The 25,104-nt window shown below is 40.3% G+C and overlaps 2 protein-coding genes across 3 annotated transcripts in view; one reads left to right on the forward strand and one right to left on the reverse strand.

Annotated features, from left to right (window-relative positions):
• ncf4 (neutrophil cytosolic factor 4) overlaps nucleotides 1-18,957 on the reverse strand; it is a 70,317-nt gene extending 51,360 nt beyond the window's left edge. The window contains exons 1-4 of one of the 2 annotated variants that reach the window (XM_061909700.1): nucleotides 18,811-18,933; nucleotides 14,749-14,871; nucleotides 13,801-13,885; nucleotides 13,574-13,733 (exon numbers count right to left, since the gene is read on the reverse strand). In XM_061909700.1, the coding sequence (XP_061765684.1) occupies nucleotides 13,574-13,733; nucleotides 13,801-13,885; nucleotides 14,749-14,871; nucleotides 18,811-18,842 (400 nt within the window). In that variant the 5' untranslated portion in view covers nucleotides 18,843-18,933. Of the gene's footprint in view, nucleotides 1-13,573; nucleotides 13,734-13,800; nucleotides 13,886-14,748; nucleotides 14,872-18,810 lie in introns of both variants that reach the window. The other variant, XM_061909712.1, reaches the window with a different exon arrangement.
• The window catches only part of pvalb7 (parvalbumin 7), a 74,125-nt gene that overhangs the window by 28,656 nt on the left and 20,365 nt on the right, over nucleotides 1-25,104 (forward strand). The gene's annotated exons all lie outside the window — the stretch shown is intronic.

Genomic DNA, 25,104 nt, shown 5'->3' on the forward strand with positions numbered 1-25,104 from the left:
CGATTGTAGCTGAGATAGAAAATGGATGGATGGATGGATGGATGTTAGCTTTCCTCTCTCCAACTGACTTTGTCATTGTAGTATTTAAAGATACACAGCTAGAGTTGAAAAATAGACATGCCAATCTCAGCTGTAGCTGTGCCATATCCCTAGGCACTGCAGTACTCTGGAGTCTTCACTTTGCTGCAGCTGCCAAATGCCTAGGTGCCCTCAGTCCTCTTGGATGAAATGTGTCTTATAGAAAGAGTATAAAGAGTAGTACAAGAAAAATAACAATTGCATTCTATTATTTGTGTTCATTTTTTCTCGATCCGAGTGATACGTTCAATGCAGTGTGGTTTTGGCAGTAATTTCATACGTACTATTACAAAGTGGGGAAAAAAAAACGTAGAGCTACATTTAAAAGGTGCCATATGTAGTAATGTGGCCAGAAATGGTACTGCAATAACGGTCAAAATTCTGTAGTCCCCTCCAACTCCCCATAACTGAGGTTGCCAGATATGCAGTCGAACCTGAATCCTACTCCAAGGAACTTCAAATGGCAATCGACAAGTCCTACGCTGTAGGTATCTCTTTTTTATGCTTCTTGCAAGATGGTTTACTACAAACCCCGTTTCCATATGAGTTGGGAAATTGTGTTAGATGTAAATATAAACGGAATACAATGATTTGCAAATCATTTTCAACCCACATTCAATTGAATATGCTACAAAGACAACATATTTGAAGTTAAAACTCATAAACATGTTTTTTTGCAAATATTTATTAACTTTGGAATTTGATGCCAGCAACACGTGACAAAGAAGTTGGGAAAGGTGGCAATAAATACTGATAAAGTTGAGGAATGCTCATCAAACACTTATATGGAACATCACACAGGTGTGCAGGCTAATTGGGAACAGGCGGGTGCCATGATTGGGTATTAAAGCTGCTTCCATGAAATGCTAAGTAATTCACAAACAAGGATGGGGCGAGGGTCACCAAATTGTAAGCAAATTGTCGAACAGTTTTAGAACAACATTTCTCAACGAGCAATTGCAAGGAATTTAGGGATTTTACTATCTTTGGTCCGTAAAATCATCAAAACTTTCAGAGAATCTGGAGAAATCACTGCACGTAAGCGATGATATTACGGACCGTTGATCCCTCAGGCGGTACTGCATCAAAAACTGACATCAGTGTGTAAAGGATATCACCACATGGGCTCAGGAACACTTCAGAAAACCACTCTCAGTAACTACAGTTGGTCGCTACAGCTGTAAGTGCAAGTTAAAACTCTACCATGCAAAGCAAAAGCGATTCATCAACAACACCCAGGAACACCACCGGCTTCGCTGGGCCCGAGCTCATCTAAGATGGACTGATGCAAAGTGGTAAAGTGTTCTGTGGTCTGACAAGTCCACAATTCAAATTATATTTGGAAACTGTGGACGTGGTGTCCTCTGGAACAAAGAGGAAAATAACCATCCAGATTGTTATAGGCGCAAAGTTCAAAAGTCAGCATCTGTGATGGTATGGGGGTGCATTAGTGCCCAAGGCATGGGTAACTTACACATCTGCGAAGGCACCATTAATGCTGAATGGTACATACAGGTTTTAGAGCAACATTGTTGTCCTCCAAGCAACGTTATCATGGAGGCCCCTGCTTATTTCAGCAAGACAATGGCAAGCCACGTGTTACAACAGTATGGCTTTTTAGTAAAAGAGTGCAGGTACTTTCCTGGCCCGCCAGCTGTCCAGCCCTGTCTCCCATCAAAATTGTGTGGCGCATTATGAAGCGTAAAATACGACAGCGGAGACCCCGGACTGTTGAACGACTGAAGCTCTACATAAAATAAGAATGGGAAAGAATCCACTTTCAAAGCTTCAACAATTAGTTTCCTCAGTTCCCAAACATTTATTGAGTATTATTAAAAGAAAATGTGATAAATGTGATGTAACACAGTGGTGAAAATGCCTTTTCCCAACTACTTTGGCCTGTGTTGCAGCCATGAAATTCTAAGTTAACTATTATTTGCAAAAAAAAATAAAGTTTATGAGTTTGAACATCAAATATCTTGACTTTGTAGTGTATTCAATTGAATATGGGTTGAAAAGGATTTGCAAATCATTGTATTCCGTTTATATTTACATCCAACACAATTTCCCAACTCATATGGAAACAAGGTTTGTAAGTAATTATGCTACATTTTACTAACGTCGATTACCCAAATGTATTTGTAAAGTTACGCAGCAATATTTTCGTCGGGAATCGGGACAGATTGTTGGCATTACCCTGCTAAAATGTCTAGTTTGACACCACGGACCACTATCGAAATAATTATATATAATAATAAATAACATATATCGCATAGGCCTACATTGATGGCAAGCTAAGGCCAACATAGAAATTAAAACTCCATGTTGCATTCAACCTGACGCACTGCATTCTCTTCCATGTCGGCACATCACCATCTCTCAGTGCAGAGTACAATTCAATGAGCCAACTCACGTTACTCAAACACCATGTTATGCATAAATCATATAGCCTTCTACCATGTCAATACACAAAGTAGAAAATCATTACATGTAATGCATTATATTGTGCCAAGCAAATACCAACCCATATGTGACTGATGCACATACAGTACCAGAAACCGCAATTAGTCATGCTAATGTTGGAACGCATTTCCTCAGGGTATCAGCATTTGAGAACAAAATAGGCACTGACACTACCATTATCCACATAGTTTTGATTTGTCGAAAATATATGTTGTCCTGTCAGTTGGATTACACATCAACATGCAGGCTAACGGGCATATGCCGATCTATCATTGACCAGGCGAGCATGCAAAGTATTACACTAGGAGCTGAGCACCAACTCAACCAAGCATTTGTTGCATGGACATATTAGCTTTGTTACAACATAGTTTACATACGAAATGTCCATGTCCATTTATTACAAGTAATAAGAAAACGTAAATGCCTTACTTACCTATCAAGGAGGACATTAGCAAGTTTGGCGTCAAATGAAAAAATGTTCTCCGCCTTTAATCGTCTCCATCTTTCAAAGGCATCCCAGATACAAATCCTCATTTTGTTCTTAGCCTTGTCATGAATACGTTGAGATTCGTAACGTCGCCTTTTAGATTTACTAAGGTCTGACATGTTTAGTAACTTTACCAGTGGCAGTAGCTCGACAAAGAGGGCGGGGAGTAACTGGCAACCTGGATGGGACACACTCACTTTCTAATTGGTCAAACGGTGGAGGGCGGGGCATCAAAATAAAAACAATAACAATATTTCGGGGCTGTAAATCTAATTTGGAAATGAGCCTATTCCGGTTGAACTACCATTATCACTTATAAAGGTATTCGAAAAGAACATGATTTATTAATGCCTTTTGACATATCAAGGCCATTTATTGATGACTTGACATGAAATGATTACATATCAATCAATCAATCAATGTTTACTTATATAGCCCTAAATCACTAGTGTCTCAAAGGGCTGCACAAACCACCACGACATCCTCGGTAGGCCCACATAAGGGCAAGGAAAACTCACACCCAGTGGGACATCGGTGACAATAATGACCCAGTGGGACGTCGGTGACAATAATGACTATGAGAACCTTAGAGAGGAGGAAAGCAATGGATGTCGAGCGGGTCTAACATGATACTGTGAAAGATCAATCCACAATGGATCCAACACAGTCGCGAGAGTCCAGTCCAAAGCGGATCCAACACAACAGCGAGAGTCCCGTTCACAGCGGAGCCAGCAGGAAACCATCCCAAGCGGAGGCGGAACAGCAGCGCAGAGATGTCCCCAGCCGATACACAGGCAAGCAGTACATGGCCACCGGATCGGACCGGACCCCCTCCACAAGGGAGAGTGGGACATAGGAGAAAAAGAAAAGAAACGGCAGATCAACTGGTCTAAAAAGGGAGTCTATTTAAAGGCTAGAGTATACAAATGAGTTTTAAGGTGAGACTTAAATGCTTCTACTGAGGTGGCATCTCGAACTGTTACCGGGAGGGCATTCCAGAGTACTGGAGCCCGAACGGAAAACGCTCTATAGCCCGCAGACTTTTTTTGGGCTTTGGGAATCACTAACAAGCCGGAGTCCTTTGAACGCAGATTTCTTGCCGGGACATATGGTACAATACAATCGGCAAGATAGGATGGAGCTAGACCGTGTAGTATTTTATACGTAAGTAGTAAAACCTTAAAGTCACATCTTAAGTGCACAGGAAGCCAGTGCAGGTGAGCCAGGACAGGCGTAATGTGATCAAACTTTCTTGTTCTTGTCAAAAGTCTAGCAGCCGCATTTTGTACCAACTGTAATCTTTTAATGGTAGACATGGGGAGACCCGAAAATAATACGTTACAGTAGTCGAGGCGAGACGTAACAAACGCATGGATAATGATCTCAGCGTCTTTAGTGGACAATATGGAGCGAATTTTAGCGATATTACGGAGATGAAAGAAGGCCGTTTTAGTAACGCTTTTAATGTGTGACTCAAAGGAGAGAGTTGGGTCAAAGATAATACCCAGATTCTTTACCGTGTCGCCTTGTTTAATTGTTTGGTTGTCAAATGTTAGAGTTGTATTATTAAATAGAGTTCGGTGTCTAGCAGGACCGATAATCAGCATTTCCGTTTTTTTGGCGTTGAGTTGCAAAAAGTTAGCGGACATCCATTGTTTAATTTCATTAAGACACGCCTCCAGCTGACTACAATCCGGCGTGTTGGTCAGCTTTAGGGGCATGTAGAGTTGGGTGTCATCAGCATAACAGTGAAAGCTAACACCGTATTTGCGTATGATGTCACCTAGCGGCAGCATGTAGATGCTGAAGAGTGCAGGGCCAAGGACCGAACCCTGGGGAACTCCACACGTTACCTTAACGTAGTCCGAGGTCACATTGTTATGGGAGACACACTGCATCCTATCAGTAAGATAAGAGTTAAACCAAGACAGGGCTAAGTCTGACATACCAATTCGTGTTTTGATACGTTCTAATAAAATATTATGATCGACGGTATCGAAAGCAGCGCTAAGATCGAGGAGCAGCAACATAGATGACGCATCAGAATCCATCGTTAGCAATAGATCATTAGTCATTTTTGCGAGGGCTGTCTCCGTGGAGTGATTTGCCCTGAAACCGGATTGAAAGGTTTCACATAGATTGTTAGACGCTAAGTGTTCATTTAACTGGTCCGCAACAATTTTTTCAAGGATTTTTGAAATAAAGGGAAGGTGAGACACCGGTCGGTAGTTTACCATGAGGTCAGGATCGAGGTTAGGTCTTTTAAGAAGAGGATGAATAACCGCTTTTTTGAATGCTAGGGGAACAGTGCCCGAGGAGAGTGATAAGTTTATAATATTTAGCACTGATGGACCTAATAATACAAAGAGCTCCTTGATCAGTTTCCCAGGAAGAGGGTCAAGTAAGCATGTTGTCTGTTTTATTCCATTTACACGTTGTAACAATTCCTCTAATGTTATTTCCTCAAAACGAGAGAAACTATTTTGGAGGGCAGTATCTGCCGTATATACCATCGTATCAGTGTTAATAGAACCCCGTTGTAGCTGGGACGCATTGTCTTTAATCTCCTTTCTAATGACTTCAATTTTCTTACTAAAGAATTGCATAAAGTCATCAGCTGAGTGGGTGGAGCTACTGGAAGGAGTCCCTTGTTGGGTTAGCGATGCTACCGTACTAAACAAAAATTTAGGATCGTTTTTATTACGGTGGATGAGATTTGAGTAATATTTAGCTTTAGCTAAGGTAAGCATGCGTTTATAAGTTATTAAACCATCACTCCATGCTTGATGGTGCACCTCAAGTTTAGTCGTGCGCCATTTGCGTTCCAGCTTTCTACATAATAATTTCTGAGCTCTAGTTTCTTCTGTAAACCACGGGGTGCGCTTTTTTGGAGCCTTTTTTAACTTTAGCGGTGCTATGTTATCAATGGTTTCGCGCAGGGCGTCGTTAAAGTTGTTAGTGAGGTTATAAATAGAGCCCACATACTTTGGGAATGGTGCCATTACCGAGGGCAGTAGGTCAGCAAGAGTTGTCGTTGTGGCCGTATTAATGTTGCGGCTGCTATAGCAGTTATTATTATTATTAGTTTGACGAACATGCGTCTGAACCTCGAATTTTATAAGGTAATGATCGGACAATACTTTAGTATACGGGAGTATCGTAACTTTGGAGACGGTGATACCCCTGGCAAGCACTAGGTCTATCGTATTACTGTTGCGATGCGTGAGTTCATTTATTATTTGTGTGAGACCACAGCTATCAATTACAGTCTGGAGCGCTACGCACGGTGGGTCCGATGGGGTATTCATATGGATATTAAAGTCCCCCATTATGATTATATTATCGGCGTGTGTCACTAGATCAGCAACGAACTCTGAGAATTCATTGATAAAGTCCGAATAGGGCCCTGGGGGGCGGTAGATAACAGCCAGGTGTAGAGGCAGCGGTGTGACAGACCTCATAGTAAGCACCTCAAACGATTTATATTTATTATTTATGTTAGGACTAAGGTTAAAGTTTTCGTTGTATATTAGTGCGACCCCCCCACCCCTTTTAAGCGGACGGGCAATATGCGCATGTGTAAAGTTAGGAGGACATGCCTCATTTAGCGCAAAAAAGTCGTTTGGTTTAAGCCAGGTTTCGCTGAGACCGATGACGTTAAGATTGTTGTCTCTGATAATATCATTAACTAATAATGTTTTGGGAGACAATGATCTTATGTTTAAAAAACCTATATTATAGGTAGTGGGCTGTTTTAAGGAGTTTTTGATCAAATTATCCGTAGTAGCAATATTAATAATGTTGTGTTTATTATGCCCAGTGCATTTAGTATAGTTACGACCATATCTAGGAATTGATACGACAGGAATTTTCCGATTGTTTGATTGTTGCTTTGATAAACTGCACGCATCATGGTTAGCCACCTCAGTAACGGGGATTTTCCGATTGTTTGTTTGTTGCTTTGATAAACTGCACGCATCATAGTTAACCACCTCAGTAAAACACATGTCCAACTCTGAAACACTCAAAGCAGAAAAAACGTGTTCTAATTTAACTGACTCCTTACCCAGACCAGTAGTCTCGCATTTTCCATTTAAATGCGGCTGCAGGATGGAGGGAAGTGGTGTTCTGTGGGGATTAGCCTTCTGCTTTGTTTTTAGCCCCGCTCGACATCCGCGTTTCCGATCACACCGCTGGCGTCTGCTCCGTAGACGGCCCCCGCTGCTACTAGACTCCCCTGCTTCACAGGCCGCTGGATGTAGCCGCCGACGTATTCCCATGCTAGTTAGCATGTTTAGCACGCACGCGTCTATCAGTCCAAAACGGCCCGATATGTCCACATCCAGAAGTGTCTGGCGGTCGTACGTGATCACGGAGTGACCACGATGTGAGCCAGCCATAAAGTCTGTGGAATTGTCCGGTATTTCTGCCAAATGTTCCATCTTTAGCAAGACCCCCTCGAGGACGCAGCCCGTCCGGGCGCCGCCATCTTGTAATATGGCTCCTTTAAGTCATCTGTCTGATGTGTGATGTGACAACCACACAGTGCAAAGAATAAGACAAATCTTGACCTCTGTAGATGACCATGATGTATCTGTAACTAAAGTAGCCACCCCACCCACACCCAAATGGGACTTTTTTTAAGAGTGTGAGTTGCCACGTCAAACACACAAAAGGACAGATGGATAGAGTCGCCAAAAATTGTCCTCAGGTAAGAGTAGTTTTACACTTAAAGGGGAACATTATCCCCAGACCTATGTAAGCGTCAATATATACCTTGATATTGCAGAAAAAAGACCTTTTTTTTTTTAACCGATTTCCGAACTCTAAATGGGTGAATTTTGGCGAATTAAACACCTTTCTATTATTCGCTCTCGGAGCGATAACGTCACAACGTGATTTCACATAGGTAATCAATCCGCCATTTTCTCAAACACATTACAAACACCAAGTCAAATCAGCTCTGTTATTTTCCGTTTTTTTTCGACTGTTTTCCGTACCTTTTTTAGACATCATGCCTCGTCAGTGTGTTGTCGGAGGGTGTAACAACACGATCAGGGACGGATTCAAGTTGATTTACGTGTGCATCGATTAGCATGGCATGCAAATCGATGCTAACATGCTATTTAGGCTAGCTGTTTGTACATATTGCATCGTTATGCCTCATTTGTAGCTATATTTGCATCCAGCCTTTCCCTCCACCCACATTTAATGCCAAACAAACAAATACCAATCGACGGATTCAAGTTGCACCAGTGTCAAAAGATGCGAAAGTCCTTCGTTTGGTCTGCACATTTTACCGGCAATGCTACAACAGACATGGCCCAAAAAAACGTGTCGATATCCTGCGACACTCAAAGCAGATACATTTCCAACGATAAAGTCAACGAAATCACAAAGGTGACTTTTGTTGATGTTATTGACTTATGTGCTAATCAGACATATTTGGTCACGGCATGACTGCCAGCTAATCGATGCTAACATGCTATTTAGGCTAGCTGTATGTACATTTGTAGCTGTATTTGCATCCAGTCTTTCCCTCCACCCACATTTAATGCCAAACAAACACTTACCAATCGTCGCATTTAAGTTGTTCCAGTGGTCTGGTCAAAAGATGCAATCGTTGGTTAGAAGGCGATCGCCGAATAGCTTCAATAGCTATTCGCTCAATAGCTTCAGTTTCAATTTTGTTTTCGCTATCTGCCTCCATACTCCAACCATCCGTTTCAGTACATGCGTAATCTGTTGAATCGCTTAAGCCGCTGAACTCCGAGTCTGAATCCGAGCTAATGTAGCTATATCTTGCTGTGCTATCCGCCATGTTTGTTTGTATTGGCATCACTAGATGACGTCTCAGGAAAATGGACGGTGGATTTTACAGATAGCGAAAATCAGGCACTTCAAAGCCTTTTTTCGGGATATTCCATGATGGGTAAAATTTTGAAAAAAAACTTCCAAAAATAAAATAAGCTACTGTGAACTGATTTTTATTGGTTTTAAGCCTTCTGAAATTGTGATAAAGTTCCCCTTTAAGAGTAAAATGACTCATGTAAAAGTAAAAAGTAGTCATCCAAATAATTACTTGATTAAGAGTAAGTATTCAGCAAGTAACGGGTGAGTAACTTCTGATTTATGTAGTCAATATTTTTTTAATGGTACTTGCACCTCAACCCTAATTGGTGTGGGTGTGCGCGTCTGTGTGTGTTACAGACAGACACTGCTCCAGCGTGTACTACAAAAAGATGCATATTTCATAGCCACATATGAGGTTATATAACTGGGTTCATGTTACCAAATGCACAGCTTAAACAGGAAAAAATATATAAAATGTTGATATAGGCTTTGGAGGTTTTTTAGAGCACTTTATGGGCGGAATTACCCCATTGGCTCCATTGTTAATTGACTTTTGCTAGCATTTATTTACGAGTTACAATGCATTAAAAAAATGTGTACTTGTCGTACATAAGGATAGTAATGATAGGCAAAATTCCAAACTTGTGCAATTCCCATTCGAAGGGGTGCTTTGAGGAACACCTCAGTTATGTAAATCACAACTCTCGGTGGGTTAAGCAGAGACGCTTGACCATGCAAAGAGCTACAGGTATTCCTCAATTTCTATAGGTTTCTGTATGCTGTATGTTTACATTCTTTACAGTGTCCAGAAAGAGTGAGGCGTCGCTCTCTAAATGAGTCCACAATTCGAAGCCATCTAACGCAGCTGTGAAATCCAATTTAGCCGAGTCCTAATGACCCTTGGCACAACTCTAAATTATTATTCCTCCTGCTCTTGTTTACTCCAAACCAATAACTCATGAACAAAATATTCGCTCATGTTAATTTAATCAAATTGTCCCCTTGCTCCACACATTGTATTAATGTATTAGCACATGAAAATATATGATAATATGATATGATGTTAACCAAGAAAAGGACTTGATTTACAGTGTGCTCCCACATGTCTTTTATTCCCTTGCAGGCTCCAATTCTGTCTCCAGTTGCTTCCCTCTCCATTTTGATGAGCACTGGTGCCGCAATTAAACCCATCAGCTCCAATATTATCCGGCACATTCCAGCGTGGCAAATGCTAAATCAAAAGTTTGCATGGAAGTTTCTCGTATTCGTTCAGCAAGAGGAAATGCTAATGAAATGCTAATATAGTGAATGTCAGAGAACAGGAGCACCACGATCAGAGTAGATAGAATCCACTCAAAAAAGGAGATGCATAAAATTTGGAAAATCCCAAAAGCTGTTTTTTTTTGTTATCGTTGTTTTTTAATACGGGGATGCAAAAATCAATATGTACACGCAATTGTGGGCTGAGATAACGAAGATGAGTCATGTTGCATATAAACCCACGGTGGTGAATAAACCACCAGCAGTGTTTAAAATAGCGTTATAATCATGTTTGAACTGCAACACCTTATAATATTCGAATCATCGCGTATGAAAGAGCCTCTATAGGAGGCTTAGCAATTAAATGAAGAGAGGTGTTAATCGGAGCATTTATGGATTGTAATTAGTCACCAGCTTCACTAATACCACTGATCTTAGAAGGGATGCTAAAGCTGGGAGACTTTACTCATGTTGATATTATTGTCAATTAGATGAAAATCAAAGCAAAATAACAACCTTTGGGAAGTCAAATACGTCATCTTACGCCACAAATATCAGGCTAATCAGTGTTGCCAAGACCGCTTATTAAAAGCGACTTTGGGCTAGTTTTTTTTTCCAAAGTCGCTTACAAATTTCGCAAGTCGCGGGTTGCCGAAATGTTTACATTTTATACTGACACAAATGAAAGTGCATGATTTAAATGTTCTTTTTGTATTTTGTGAGGTAAACATGAAATAATTGTGCTGCTTCTGATGTTATGTCAATTTTTACAGTGTTCTGTTTAATGTTACTGCAAGGCTCCGTTTGATTAGTGAAAAGGAGTTCAACGACACTCGTGCTTACAATGGATTTTATATATATGTATACATACATATATACATACATATAGGTTTATATATACATGTATACATATACGTGTATATATATATGTATATATATATATATATACATATATATATATACACAGTATATACATACATACATATACGTGTGTGTGTATATATATGTATACATAGAAATATATATTTTTGGGCTCGATTCCCGAGGTGGGGGTCTTTCTGTGTGGAGTTTGTATGTTCTCCCCATGACTGCGTGGGTTCCCTCCGGGTACTCCGGCCTCCTCCCACCTCCAAACACATGCACCTGGGGATAGGTTGACTGGTAACACTAAATTTGATTTACGGTGAATTTCTGACACTATTTTATAGGTTTTTATATACAGTATTTTATAGGTATCTATAGGTTTTTTGTAAGCAGGTTAACAATATATCAGTTTTTTTTCATAGTAATTTGCCGTAAGCAAAAACAGTTAACTGTAAAATTAACGGATTCAGCATCAACGTACCGTGATGTCCTATACATAGTGACTGTATTTTTTACGATGAATTCCTGGCAACTACAGCGGCCTGTGTTTTACCGTACATTGTGCTGATATTTTTTACAGTCTACTTGTGACCTCTTTTGAGAGAACATTTGTCTATTTTTGAGGGTGTCATTGTATGTGTACAATATGCAAAACGCACTCTCTTCTTTTGATCAAGTTACTTACCGTATTTTTAAACTATAAAGCAGACTTAAAATCTTTTTTTTTCCTCAAAACTCGACAGTTTGGTTAAGCTTACCCACCTCAAAGCAATTTTATTTGGTACATGGTGTCATGATAAGTGTGATCAGTAGATGGCAGTCAAACATAAGATATAAATGTAGGCTGCACCGTTTAATGTGCTTCAATATGCATCCATCCATTTTCTACCGCCTGTCCCTTTCGGGGTCGCTGGAGCCTATCTCAAAGGCGGCGTACACCCTGGACAAGTCGCCACCTCATCACAGGACCAACACAGATAGACAGACAACATCCATACTCACATTCACACACTAGGGTCAATTTTAGTGTTGCCAATCAACATATGAGTATTATTATGGTGTGTGTATAAGGTAAGACTTATTATCTGGCGTTTTGTTTCACAATATTATGCAAAAGCAACTTTTCTTACCTTCTGGTAACTGCTGATCTGTATTTGGCATCTGTATAAATCCTGAGAAATTGCCCGCGTCCGCCTTTGTAGTCTGTGTCGACATCATAGTCGATAAGCTTCTTCTTGTTCTCTATTGTCTTGTTGTCTCTGCTGTTGCCATTTCTATTATAATAAGGGTAAAGTTCTTACTAATATCTGTCAGTAATTTCGCCATGAAAGCGCTAAAACATACCGGTGTAGTGAGTTTACATTATTCAGCCAAGGATCTTTAGTTACTAGAGTTCCGGTCGGACGTTTTTTCACGGGACACATATCCGGTATAGTTGTTTCCGGATGAGGAGAGACTGCTCTGTTATTGATTTAAGTAAAGTCTGAATGTCATTAAAACAGTTAGCTCCATCTTTTGACACTTCTTCCACTCCCGTCCTTGCACGCTACACCGCTACAACAAGGATAACGGAGAGAAGACACTGCCAAAGGTGAGCCACGTAAATAAGACCGCTCACAAAACGTCGCATCCTGAAGCGACTGTCAGAAAGCGGCTTGAAGATGATCTGTAAATCATAATCTATGCAACATTTTGCCCCAAAAAAACACCCATACATGTTATGTAGACCACAAGGAAGTGTTTTATATTTAGAAAAAAAAATATTAATACGACTCCTTTAATGCGCCTTATATTCCGGTGCACCTTATATATGAAAAACGATTAAATATAGACCATTTATCGGTGGTGCGCCCTATAATCCGGTGAGCCCTATTGTTTGGGAAAATACGGTACTTTAAAATGTTGTTCAACATTTTTATTTTGTGCTTAGTATCATTTTGCAGTTTCTTCTTAAAAAAATTATATATTTACCTCATATTTTCCATCAAGCGGACTGTTTTACACAAAAGTGGTGGGATGCCTGTCGGGCTTGTTTCCATAGAAATGGGTGGTGGTTTCTCTCATGAGATCTGGCAACGTTGATGCTAACTCCATGAAAACATGGTGAAAGCTAGCACTAGAAAATACTTTCTCACCCTTTCCTTGGAGCCAGTGATCTCATAAGGTCAATGGCTTCTCCTAACAGTTTTAATTGAAATAACTGCCCCCTTTCACAATAGAAACAAAACAGACTGTTTTGAATTAAGCCACCAAGTCAGGGAAGTTGTCTGGGTTTCGAGCAAAACCATCTGTCAGTTATTACATCAACAACATGGTTTAGACATGCTGGGGAATTACCACATGTGGTGTTTCCGTTACAGCAATAGCTCGTCTCCAGTCAGAGCCAGAATCATTCTCGGTTTGAACAATCATGAAACATGTTCAACGGTACTTTGAGCTCCCATGGTGTAATCAACCGTCACTCCGCCGTTTCTAGCAGGTGGGTCTTGTCTCCAGCAGCCCGCAATCAAACGCCAAATTGCTTCCTGAGCAACTTCATGCAAAAACATTTAACTTTTTGATGCTTACCCGGAAGCGTGGGGAGCCCGCAGGAGTTAGGTGAAGGTCTGTCAGGGTCCTCCGGTGAGTACCTGGACTCCAGGATCTGGTGTAAGCTGAAGAACTCTCGGTAACGTCGGTAGATCAGATACTTGCTGCCTCCTTTGGTCTTCACCTCAATAACAAACCTCTGTTGACGGAAGACATTTAGTTTTACAGCCAAATTTTAGCACTTACTATTTAAAAGAAGAACTTACAAAATAGTCAATGAAGCCCTTTTTCTCCTCGACATCCGCAACGGTAGCACTGATTGGGACATTATTAGGCAGCTGGTCGAAGTCACTACGTGGAGAATAGTTGTCACACATTTTTCATCACAAAACAATAGTTTGACACCAGAAGAAAAACTCAAAAAAGTTAACTCAACTGTCGCAAAATTCATTTGTAATTAAAACATTTTTTGCAAACAGTACCTTTGGTGTGCAATCTGCGACAAAATAACAAATGTTTGTGACATGTCAAAGCAAAGCAAGACCTAATAAAAATCCCCTCGTCCATCCATTTTCAACCGCTTGTCCTTTTTTGGGGTTGCGGGGGGGCGCTGGAGCCTATCTCAGCTGCATTCGGCTGGAAGGCGGTGTACACCTTGGACAAGTCGCCACCTCATCACAGGGCCAACACAGATAGACAGACAACATTCACACTCACATTCACACACTAGGGACCATTTAGTGTTGCCAATCAACCTATCCACAGGTGCATGTCTTTGGAGGTGGTAGGAAGCCAGAGTACCCGGAGGGAACCCACGCAGTCACGGAGAGAACATGCAAACTCCACAAAGAAAGATCTGTAGCCCGGAATTGAACTCACGACGTTCGTATTGTGAGCCACATCATTGTGTAAAAACTGTGGTGTGGGTATCACTGGTGGGCTTCATTTATTGGACCCACAAAAAATACAATTATAGGCTACTAGTAAAGATACATATGTAAAATTCTACATTTGCGAATGTATCAAACAAATATTTGCTGACAGTGAGTTCAAATTGGAGATAATCTTGTTAACAAGAAGTACTTGTAGTATAAAGTTTGAGAAACAAAAATGAGTAAAAAATTTGATAATTCTTTCAATTAGGACATTTATTTAATGTAGTGATTGAAGGTGCGGGCTCCACGGTGGAAGAGGGGTTAGTGCGTCTGCCTCACAATACAAAGGTCCTGAGTAGTCCGAGGTTGAATCCCAGGCTCGGGATCTTTCTGTGTTCTCCTCGTGAATCCGTGGGTTCCCTCCGGGTACTCCGGCTTCCTCCCACCTCCAAAGACATGCACCTGGGGATAGGTTGATTGGCAACACTAAATGGTCCGTAGTGTGTGAATGTGAGTGTGAATGTTGTCTGTCTATCTGTGTTGGCCCTGCGATGAGGTGGCGACTTGTCCAGGGTGTACGCCGCCTTCCGCCCAATTGTAGCTGAGATAGGCACCAGCGCCCCCCGCGACCCCAAATGGAATAAGCGGTAGAAAATGGATAGATGGATGGATTGTAGGTGCTAGCATGTTAACTGCTAACATGTTAGCATTTAAGCTGTTTCCATTGGTATAAATGCATAAATTAAGATATAACTGCTTTGGCACTTTCGGCACTTAATGCTATCTTGCTAAAATGCTAACTTTTTTCATGCCTGCTATTAGCATTTTAGCCATTTTTATTATTTGTAAAATATACAGGTAATCAATGTAGCATGATATAAAATTACTATAAAACTGCTGTAGCACTTTCGGTACTTAACATTATTCTACTTGGGTTCTAGCCTGCAATGTAACTGTTAGCATGTTAGCCTTTTCATCATCTGTAAGACTGTAAATCTAGGTGCTAGCCTGATAACTGTTAGCATTCTAGCTATTTTTATCGTTGATGAAAATATAAATACCGTATTTCCTTGAATTGCCACAGGGCATATAGTATGTGCCTGCCTTGAATTACTGCCGGGTCAAACTCGCTTCGCAAAATATTTAGCGCATGCTTAGTGTTACCGCCTGGTCAAACTCGTGACGTCACCAGTGACACTTCCCCTGTCATCATTTTCAAAATGGAGGAGGCTGATTTCAATACCGGTAATTTGAAATCGCATAAAGGGAAGAAGATTAATAGCTATTCAGTAGAATTTAAGGTCCAAGCTTACATCACACTCAATTTTTTACTGCTTGCCTTTGGTAAGTGCCGGAGTTAGAAGAGGTTTTAAAATAATTAGCGCATTCTTACTTTTACCGCATGCCTTTGGTAAGCGCAGGAGTGAGAATAGGTTTTAAATTAATTAGCGCCCCGGCGGCAATTCAAGGAAATACGGTGGGTGCTATCCTACTAATGTTAGCATTTTAGACAGTTTAATCATTTATAGAAATGTACAGTAAATTTACATGGCAAAATAAAAAAATTATTATGAAACTGATGTAGCTAGCACCTGTGGTACTACCACAATCTAGCTAGGTGATCCCCTGTTAACTGTAAGCATGTTAGCCATTTTTAACACTTGTAAAAATGTAAATTTCGGTGCTAGTCTGCTAAATGTAAGCATTTGGGACATTTTTATCACCCGTAAAAATATAAACGTAGATGCTAGCGTGCTAACTATTTCCACGTTAGCTATTTTCATCACTTGTAAAAATGTATATACAGGTGCTAGCCTGCCAACTGTAAGCATTTGAGCCATTTATATCAATTTGGAAAATAGAAATGGAGATGACAGCCTGCTAACTGTTTGCATGTTAGCCATTTTTATAAGTACAAACCAATTGCGTTTAACACGATTATATATTTTTCAGTACAAAATCATTTTGGCCGCTGAATTGGCATTCCACTCAATTCATTGTAATTCATTTCAAGAAAAACATTTTTTTCGGTATTTTCAGGGCACATTTTAAAGGGGAACTGCGCTTTTTGGTTTTAGAATTTTGTCTATCGTTCACAATCATTATAATGTGATGACATGATGATGGATAGATTTAATTTTTTTTAATACATTGTAAATATTATCCATTGATTCATTTTCTACCGCTTATTCCTTTTGGGGCTGCGGGGGGTGCTGGAGCCTATCCTAGCTGCATTCGGGCGGAAGTCAGGGTACACCCTGGACAAGTCGCCACCTCATCGCATGGCCAACACAGACAGACAGACAACATTCACACTCACACTCACAGACTAGGGACCATTTAATGATGCCAATCATCCATCCATTTTTACTGCTTTTCCCGTTCAGGGTTCCGGGGGGTCGCTGGAGCCTATCTCAGCTGCATTCGGGCAGAAGGTGGTGTATACCCTGGACAAGTCGCCACCTCATCGCACATAGATGGATGCCAATCAACCAATAAATACATCTAAATAAAAGTCTGCTTACAGTGGAGCCAATGGGAGGTCCTCTATTACGCCTGTATAAAGTGTGAAGGGAATTATATAGCGGGTTTCTCCAAAGTTAAAGTACCAATGATTGTCACACACACACACAAGGTGTGGTGAAATTTGTCCTCTGAATTCGACCCATCCCCATGTTCACCCTCTGGGAGGTGAGGGGAGCAGTGAGCAGCAGTGGTGGCCGCACTCGGGAATCACTTTTGGTGATTTAAGCCCCCAAATCCAACCCTTGATGCTGAGTGCCAGCAGGGAGGTAATGGGTCCCATTTTTATAGTCTTTGGTATGACTTAAATGATAAATAAATGATAAACGGGTTGTACTTGTATAGCGCTTTTCTACCTTCAAGGTACTCAAAGCGCTTTGACACTACTTCCACATTTACCCATTCACACACACATTCACACACTGATGGAGGGAGCTGCCGTGCAAGGCGCTAACCAGCACCCATCAGGAGCAAGGGTGAAGTGTCGTGCTCAGGACACAACGGACGTGACGAGGTTGGTACTAGGTGGGGATTGAACCAGGGACCCTCGGGTTGCGCACGGCCACTCTATCACTGCGCCACGCCTTTCCCGACTTAAACGATCCTCCAACCTAAGCCTCCCAGTAGCCTGGATTACAAGCACGCGGCACTGCACCAGCATACTCTAGTGCAGTGGTTCTCAAATGGGGGTACGCGTACCCCTGGGGGTACTTGAAGGTATGCCAAGGGGTACGTGAGATTTTTAAAAAAATATTCTAAAAATAGCAACAATTCAAAAATCCTTCATGAATATATTTATTGAATTATACTTCAACAAAATATGAATGTAAGTTCATAAACTGTGAAAAGAAATGCAACAATGCAATATTCAGTGTTGACAGCTCGATTTTTTTTTGTGGACATGTTCCATAAATATTGAAGTTAAAGATTTATTTTTTTGTGAAGAAATGTTTAGAATTATGTTGATGAATCCAGATGGATCTCTACTACAATCCCCAAAGAGGGCACTTTAAGTTGATGATTACTTCTATGTGTAGAAATCTGCATCTATAATTGAATCACTTGTTTATTTTTCAACAAGTTTTTAGTTCTTTTTATATCTTTTTTTCCAAATATTTAAAGAAAGACCACTACGAATGAGCAATATTTTGCACTGTTATACAATTTAACAATACAGAAACTGATGACATAGTGCTGTATTTTACTTCTTCATCTCCAGAAAATGCTTTGCTCTGATTAGGGGGTACTTGAATTAAAAAAATGTTCACTGAAAAAAGCTTGAGAACCACTGCTCTAGTGACTCAAAGCGCTTTACATAGTGAAACCCATTGTCTGAGTTACATTTAAACCAGTGTGGGTGGCCCCGGGAGAAGGTGGGTAAAGTGTCTTGCCCAAGGACACAACGGTAGTGACCCGGGTGGCGATCAAACCTGCAACCAACCGAGCCACGCCACCATAAACCAATAAACAACCATTCAAAAAGCATCAACAATACTCCATTTAAATTTTGTGACTTGAATATTAACAAGTATTAATGATATTGTTATAAGCGCGAATGCAGACAAACTATTTATAGCGTGTGTCCTTATGTTTACATCATCGAGTGGTCTCTTTTCTCGCTTCCTTAATCCCTGCAAATTTATTGTAGATCATAAATCAATCCTCTCACATGAAAAGTAGATGGCTGAAGATATAATCTGACAAGTTGGGAGACTTTAACTGCCATTTAGGACCTGAAACTAACGAGAAAGACACGAAAAGCGATTGTAAAAAAAACTCCATCGTCATGTCTTTGATAATGATTGTGAACGATGAAAATAAAAAAAAAAAAAAGTGCAGTTCCCCTTTGATCAAAAGAGTATATTTGAACAAACTCACCTCTCAGAACGTAGTTGCTGTGGTAGAGTCATATTTGAAGATAGACAGCAGGACAAAAAAGAGTGTTAGTACCCGTGCAGAAGCATAAGGAAGCATGAGTTCCCCAAAAATGATGTTCCGCAAGCACAACTGCGGGGAAGTCCCGCATTTACGTGTGTACCCATTTAGGGGGGTGGGACACAGGCTCAGACGCAGAATCTGGAAACTAAAATAGTATAATTATTTTCAATTACAGTAAAATTAAGTAAACGTATAATTTACTCTCAATATTACTGATAAACACACAGGTTTAAGATTACGTTTGGCTTGAAGGGATTAGATCAGGGTTAGTCATCCGAAAAATGGCACAAATAGGCTTAATGAAACCATTCAAACTGGGGTTGCTCAGGTGTGCAGTACACTCGCCACTCCAAAGGGGGCAACAGTGAGGCACGATGAAGAAGCAGCGGGGGAGTAGAAGAAGACTACTCATTCAATCCTGAAAAAAATTTTGATAAATGGCAACAAATTGGAACAAAATGGCCTTTTGAAAAAGAGCAGGAGACATCCATCCATTCATTTTCTACTGCTTGTCCCTATCGGGGTCGCAGAGGGTGCTGGAGCCTATCTCAGCTGCATTCAGGCGGTAGGCGGGTTGCACCCTGGACAAGTCTCCACCTCATCACAGTGCAGGAGACATGCTCCCTTTAAACACAGGCACTGTAAACAATACCACTAGTACATTGTAGTATAGTTATAAGCAACTTGCCCTTTGGTGGATTTTGCATGAGAGAAAGGTGGGGAGAAATTATTCCGCAATTCGGTCTGCTAAAAAATGATGGTAAGCCCCACTCTACGGAGCAGCTGACACTGTGGTGAAACTCCGAATTGCCACCAAACACACTTTGAAAATTTTACACTCTACTGCCACCTGGCAGCCAAAGTGGAGTGTGCACCCGTCTTGTCACGTTTTCATGTGTCAGGTAAATCAGTGGTCCCCAACCTTTTTGTAGCTGCGGACCCCGTACAACGCTTGAAAATTTGTCCCACGAACCGGGGGGGGGGGGGGGGTATTGTTTGTTTTTTCCATAAAGAAATACAATCATGTGTGCTTATGGACTGTATCCCTGTATCCCTATCGTCGTTCAAAGAATTGGAATTGAATCAGGACTTGTAGGATTTACATGATTTAATGAACATTTTGAAATTCCCTTCAATATCCTTCAGTACTTAACATAATTGAAATGTCTGGCTTAATAATTTTACAGTTATTTAAAGTAACAATGTAAAATGCTTTTAATATGTGCTTGTGTGTTGTAAAAATGGAGGGTCTACAAGGTCTACCGCAGGGGTGTCAAACGTACAGATTTTATCCGGCCAGCGGGATGAGTTTCCTGAGTATAAAAATGAGCCGAAATTTTTGAATGAAAGAAACTGATGTTCTAAACGCATCCGCCAGATGTCGCAATTCTTTGTATTTTTGTAAATGCTACATGTGTAAAAAAAAAAAAAAAAAAAAAACACATGTTAGTGCACCAGTCGAGGAAAATGAGCCAGCTACATACATTTGATTCTGATATTATTTTTTTATCTTAATAGTTTGAAAATTAACACCCATGAGTTGACTGATGAACATTATCACATAATTTATTCACAAAGTATAAATAACGGCAAATAAAGAGAGAATATTATTACCCACAACATGTAAGTGTAAAAAAAAAATGCAACATTATGATTTTTACATTTTCAGAATGTGCTTGTTCTATTTTTAAAGAAAGAAAACAATCTGATGTTGTCTTTATTTTTAAGTTATCGTGCCAGGATTTTACCGGTTTGCCCCACTTGGGAGTAGATTTTTCTCCATGTGGCCCACGACCTAAAATTAATTTGACACCCCTGGTCTACAATTTACGCCACTTGAAAGCGCCTTCTCTTTTAAGTTAAAGTGGAAGAAAGCACATAAATAAATGTTATACATGCATCGGAAAAGACGAAAACATTATTGTATGCATGTGTAGAGGCAAAACTTAAAGGCCTACTGAAACCCACTACTACCGACCACGCAGTCTGATAGTTTATATATCAATGATGAAATATTAACATTGCAACACATGCCAATACGGCCTTTTTAGTTTATTAAACTGCAATTTTAAATTTCCCGGGAGTTTCGTCTTGAAAATGTCGTGTAATGATGACGTGTACGCGTGACGTCATGCGTTTTTAGGAAGTATGAGCGCTGCACACAAACACAGCTAAATATCGTCTGCTTTAACGGCATAATTACACAGTATTTTGGAGATCTGTGTTGCTGAATCTTTTGCAATTTGTTCAATTAATATTGGAGAAGTCACAGTAGAAAGATGGAGTTGGGAAGCTTTAGCCTTTAGTCACACAAACACACGGTGATTCCTTGTTTAAAATTCCCGGAGGTGAAAATTTTATGGATCAAAGAGCGGTCAAGCCAACATGAATCAAGACGGAATGTCAACCAGCAGGTTTCGGTGAGAAAATTGTGGTTAAAAAGTCAGGTCTTACCGGAGAAAAGCTGAGCTTGTGCCGTCCATTGCTGCCGTCGACTCCCCTGAGACACTGGGCGTCAAGACACCCATGGACACACACCTCCGACTATCAGGTAATATTCAACTCACTAAAACACTAGCAACACAATAGAAAGATAAGGGATTTGCCAGAATTATCCTAGTAAATGTGTCTAAAACATTGCGTTTATTTTTTTTAACTCGTTTTTTTTTTTCTAGTCCGTCGCTATCAATATCCTCAAACACAAATCTTTCATCCTCGCTCAAATTAATGGGGAAATTGTCGTTTTCTCAGCCCGAATAGCACTTTTTGTTGGAGGCTCCCATTAAAAACAATGTGAATATGTGAGGAGCCCTCACACTTGCGACGTCATCGTCTGCGACTTCCGGTAGAGTCAGGGCTTTTCTCTTAACACCGACAGTTGCGAACTTTATCGTGGATGTTCTCTACCAAATCCTTTCAGCATAAATATGGCAATATCGCGAAATGATCAAGTATGACACATAGAATGGACCTGCTATCCCTGTTTAAATAAGAAAATCTCATTTCAGTAGGCCTCTAAATAAAACTGAATTTCATGCAGAGGTTTGTTTATTCCAGTAATTACATTTACAAAGTGAAACTAATATATGACATGCAGCTGTAAAATATTTGAAGCGTTCTTTTGATATAATGTAGATAATTATGGCTCAGAGCTTATGAAAACCTTACATTGAAAATCTCTGAAATGTTAAGAGTTTTCAAAAATGTAAGCCTAGATAATAAAATTGTACGACTTTCACATTTGAAGCTGATTTGCCAACGTGAATGAACTCTTTTGAGTTCGCAGCTGTACAGTATGTGGGAGAAAACCTTCATTGTAGTAGCAGCTTACAGTCAAGTTATTGGCGTGGAGTCAGGTGTGAAGCGTACAAACAAGATGCGATGCCAAGGATAACCTTCTGTGTGATATTGAAATGAAAACATTTGACACAAACAAACAGCACATATTAAGACTAGTTGATTCTTAACAGCTTGAGACGCCTCTCACTGTCAATAGCAGTAACACGTTTGCAAGCGCCTATTCATCCATCGTCAAGGACAGGAGGGATTTCTATTGCCTGCCGAGCTTCATCATTGTGTGTGTCACAGAGAGAACTCAGTTGCTCTAAACCTGCAACCAAATATACGGACGGCGTTACCGTTTTGCTTTTGCAGGCTACGACAATAAACATATTGTTCATTGGCTGCCTTGGAACATTCTATAAGAACTTTTGGAATAAAATAATACAACATTTTTCGATTACAAAAATATTAAATCACTGGCTGAATCCCAGTTGAAGAGAAAGAAAAGTGTCGGATGTGCGGCATCATTACATAAGAAGAGGCCAACATAACTTTGTGGATTCCTTTTTAAAAATTCACCATTTGCCCACGCACGCCCTCACATACAAAGCCTTAACTTGCATGCACGCTAAATATACCAGCATGGGCGATTGTGCATATTTGGAAAAAAACGGTGGGGGCTTTTCCTTCTCCCACTTGATTTGCTAATAAGCGTGTATTCTTAAAAATGTAAGTTGTGTACGCAAATACAGTTGTCTTTATGGCAAACAAAAATGTTTGGTACAGACAAGATTAAACATTAATTGCATGATGAATATTACTCATCCTGAAGATACAGTCAAGAAAATAAGTATTTGAACACCCTGCTATTTTGCAAGTTCTCCCACTTAGAAATCTTGGAGGGGTGCATGTCCATGGTATGAGAGATACCTAAAAAGAAAAATCAGGAAATCACAATCTATGATTTTTTAACAATCTATTTGTGTGATACAGCTGAAAATAAGTATTTGAACACCTGTCTATCAGCTATAATTCTGACCCTCAAAGACCTGTTAGTCCGCCTTTAAAAGTCCTCCTCCCCTCCACTGTATTATCCTGAATCAGATGCACCTGTGTGAGGTCGTTAGCTGCATAAAGACACCTGTCCACCCCATACAATCAGTAACACCCAAACATTCAGCATGGCTAAGAGCAAAGAGCTGTCCAAAGACACCAGAGACAAAATTGTACAACTCCAGAAGGATGGAAAGGGCTCTGGAGAAATTTCCAAGCAGCTTGGTGAAAAGAGGTCCACTATTGGAGCAATCATTAGAAAATGGAAGAAGCTAAACATGACGGTCAATATCAATGGGAGTGGAGCCCCATGCAAGATATCACCTCATGGGGTCTCAATGATGCTAAGAAAGGTGAGGAATCAGCCCAGGACTACACGGCAGGACTTGGTCAATGACCTGACAAGAGCTGGGACCACTGTTTCCATGGTCACTGTTGGTAATACACTAAGACGCCATGGTTTGAAATCATGCATGGCACGGAAGGTTCTCCTGCTTAAACCAGGGCCGTCTTAAGTTTGCCAATGACAATTTGGATGATCCAGAGGAGTCATGGGAGAAAGTTTTGTGGACAGATGAGACCCAAATTGACCTTTTTGGTCATAATTCCACCATGCGTGTTTGGAGGAAGAAGAATGATGCGTACTATACCAAGAACACCATCTCTATAGTGAAGCATGGGGGTGATAGCATCATGCTTTGGGGGTGTTTTTCTGCTCATGGGACAGGACGACTGTACTGTGTTAAGGAGAGGATGACTGCAGCCATGTATTGTGAGATTTTGGCCAAAAACCTCCTTCCCTCAGTCAGATCATTGAAGATGAGTCGTGGCTGGATCTTCCAACATGACAATGACCCAAAGCACACAGCCAGGAAAACCAAGAAGTGGCTTCGTAAGAACCATATCAAGGTTCTGGAGTCGCATAGCCAGTATCCAGACCTAAATCCAATTGAAAATCTTTGGAGGGAGCTGAAGGTCTGTGTTACTCAGCGACGGCCCAGAAAGAGAAGAGCTGTGTAGAGGAGTGGGCCAAAATCCTTCCTGCTGTCTGTGCAAATCTGGTGAAGAACTACAGGAAGCGTTTGACCTCCGTGATAGAAAACAAAGGGTATTTTACCAAATATCAATGTTGGTGTTCAAATACTTATTTTCAGCTTTATCACACAAATACATTGTTAAAAATTCATAGATTGTAATTTCTGGATTATTTCTTTTTAGATACATCAGACATGCACCTACCATGAAAAATTCAGACCCCGCCATGATTTTTAAGTGGGAGAACTTGCAAAATAACAGGGTGTTCAAATACTTATTTTCTTCACTGTATATAATGCAATCAGAAAAAGGCATCTACCTTTTTGCAATGTCTTTTTAGTTAATATTACTTTAGTAAAAATAAGGCACAACTTATGGAACGCAATATTTTAACATGACCTTATATGTAGGTGGTAATGTAACCATTAATTATCCATCCATCCATTTTCTATCACTAGTTCCTTTCGGGTTCGCCAATCAAAACAATTCCGAAAAACTTTTGATTGATAGTCTGTTGCTTGGAATAATCGTCTAATACGTAAGTATAACTATTGAAAATGTATCAAATCGGCTGCGCATGGATAGCCCGGAACTTTAAAATATGAGGACATAGTTTCCAAACGGCTGCTACTAGAGCACACAAGAGCGATGGCGTCAAACAGAAGAGTTTTAGATTTAAAAATGTAATACTGCAAGTATTACAAGTGCAGTTTTATGGAGGTTAATTTGTGGCTTTATTACAAAAGCTTTTATTTTTACATTGAATTATGTAACTGAATATTTTGACATCAAACTATGCTAATAATATCATTGACAAAAAAATCAGTGCTTTAAACTTCAGTGTATGAAAATTGTCAAAAAATT

This window comes from Nerophis ophidion, linkage group LG01 (assembly GCF_033978795.1).
Source record: "Nerophis ophidion isolate RoL-2023_Sa linkage group LG01, RoL_Noph_v1.0, whole genome shotgun sequence".
Classification (NCBI taxonomy): domain Eukaryota; kingdom Metazoa; phylum Chordata; class Actinopteri; order Syngnathiformes; family Syngnathidae; genus Nerophis; species Nerophis ophidion.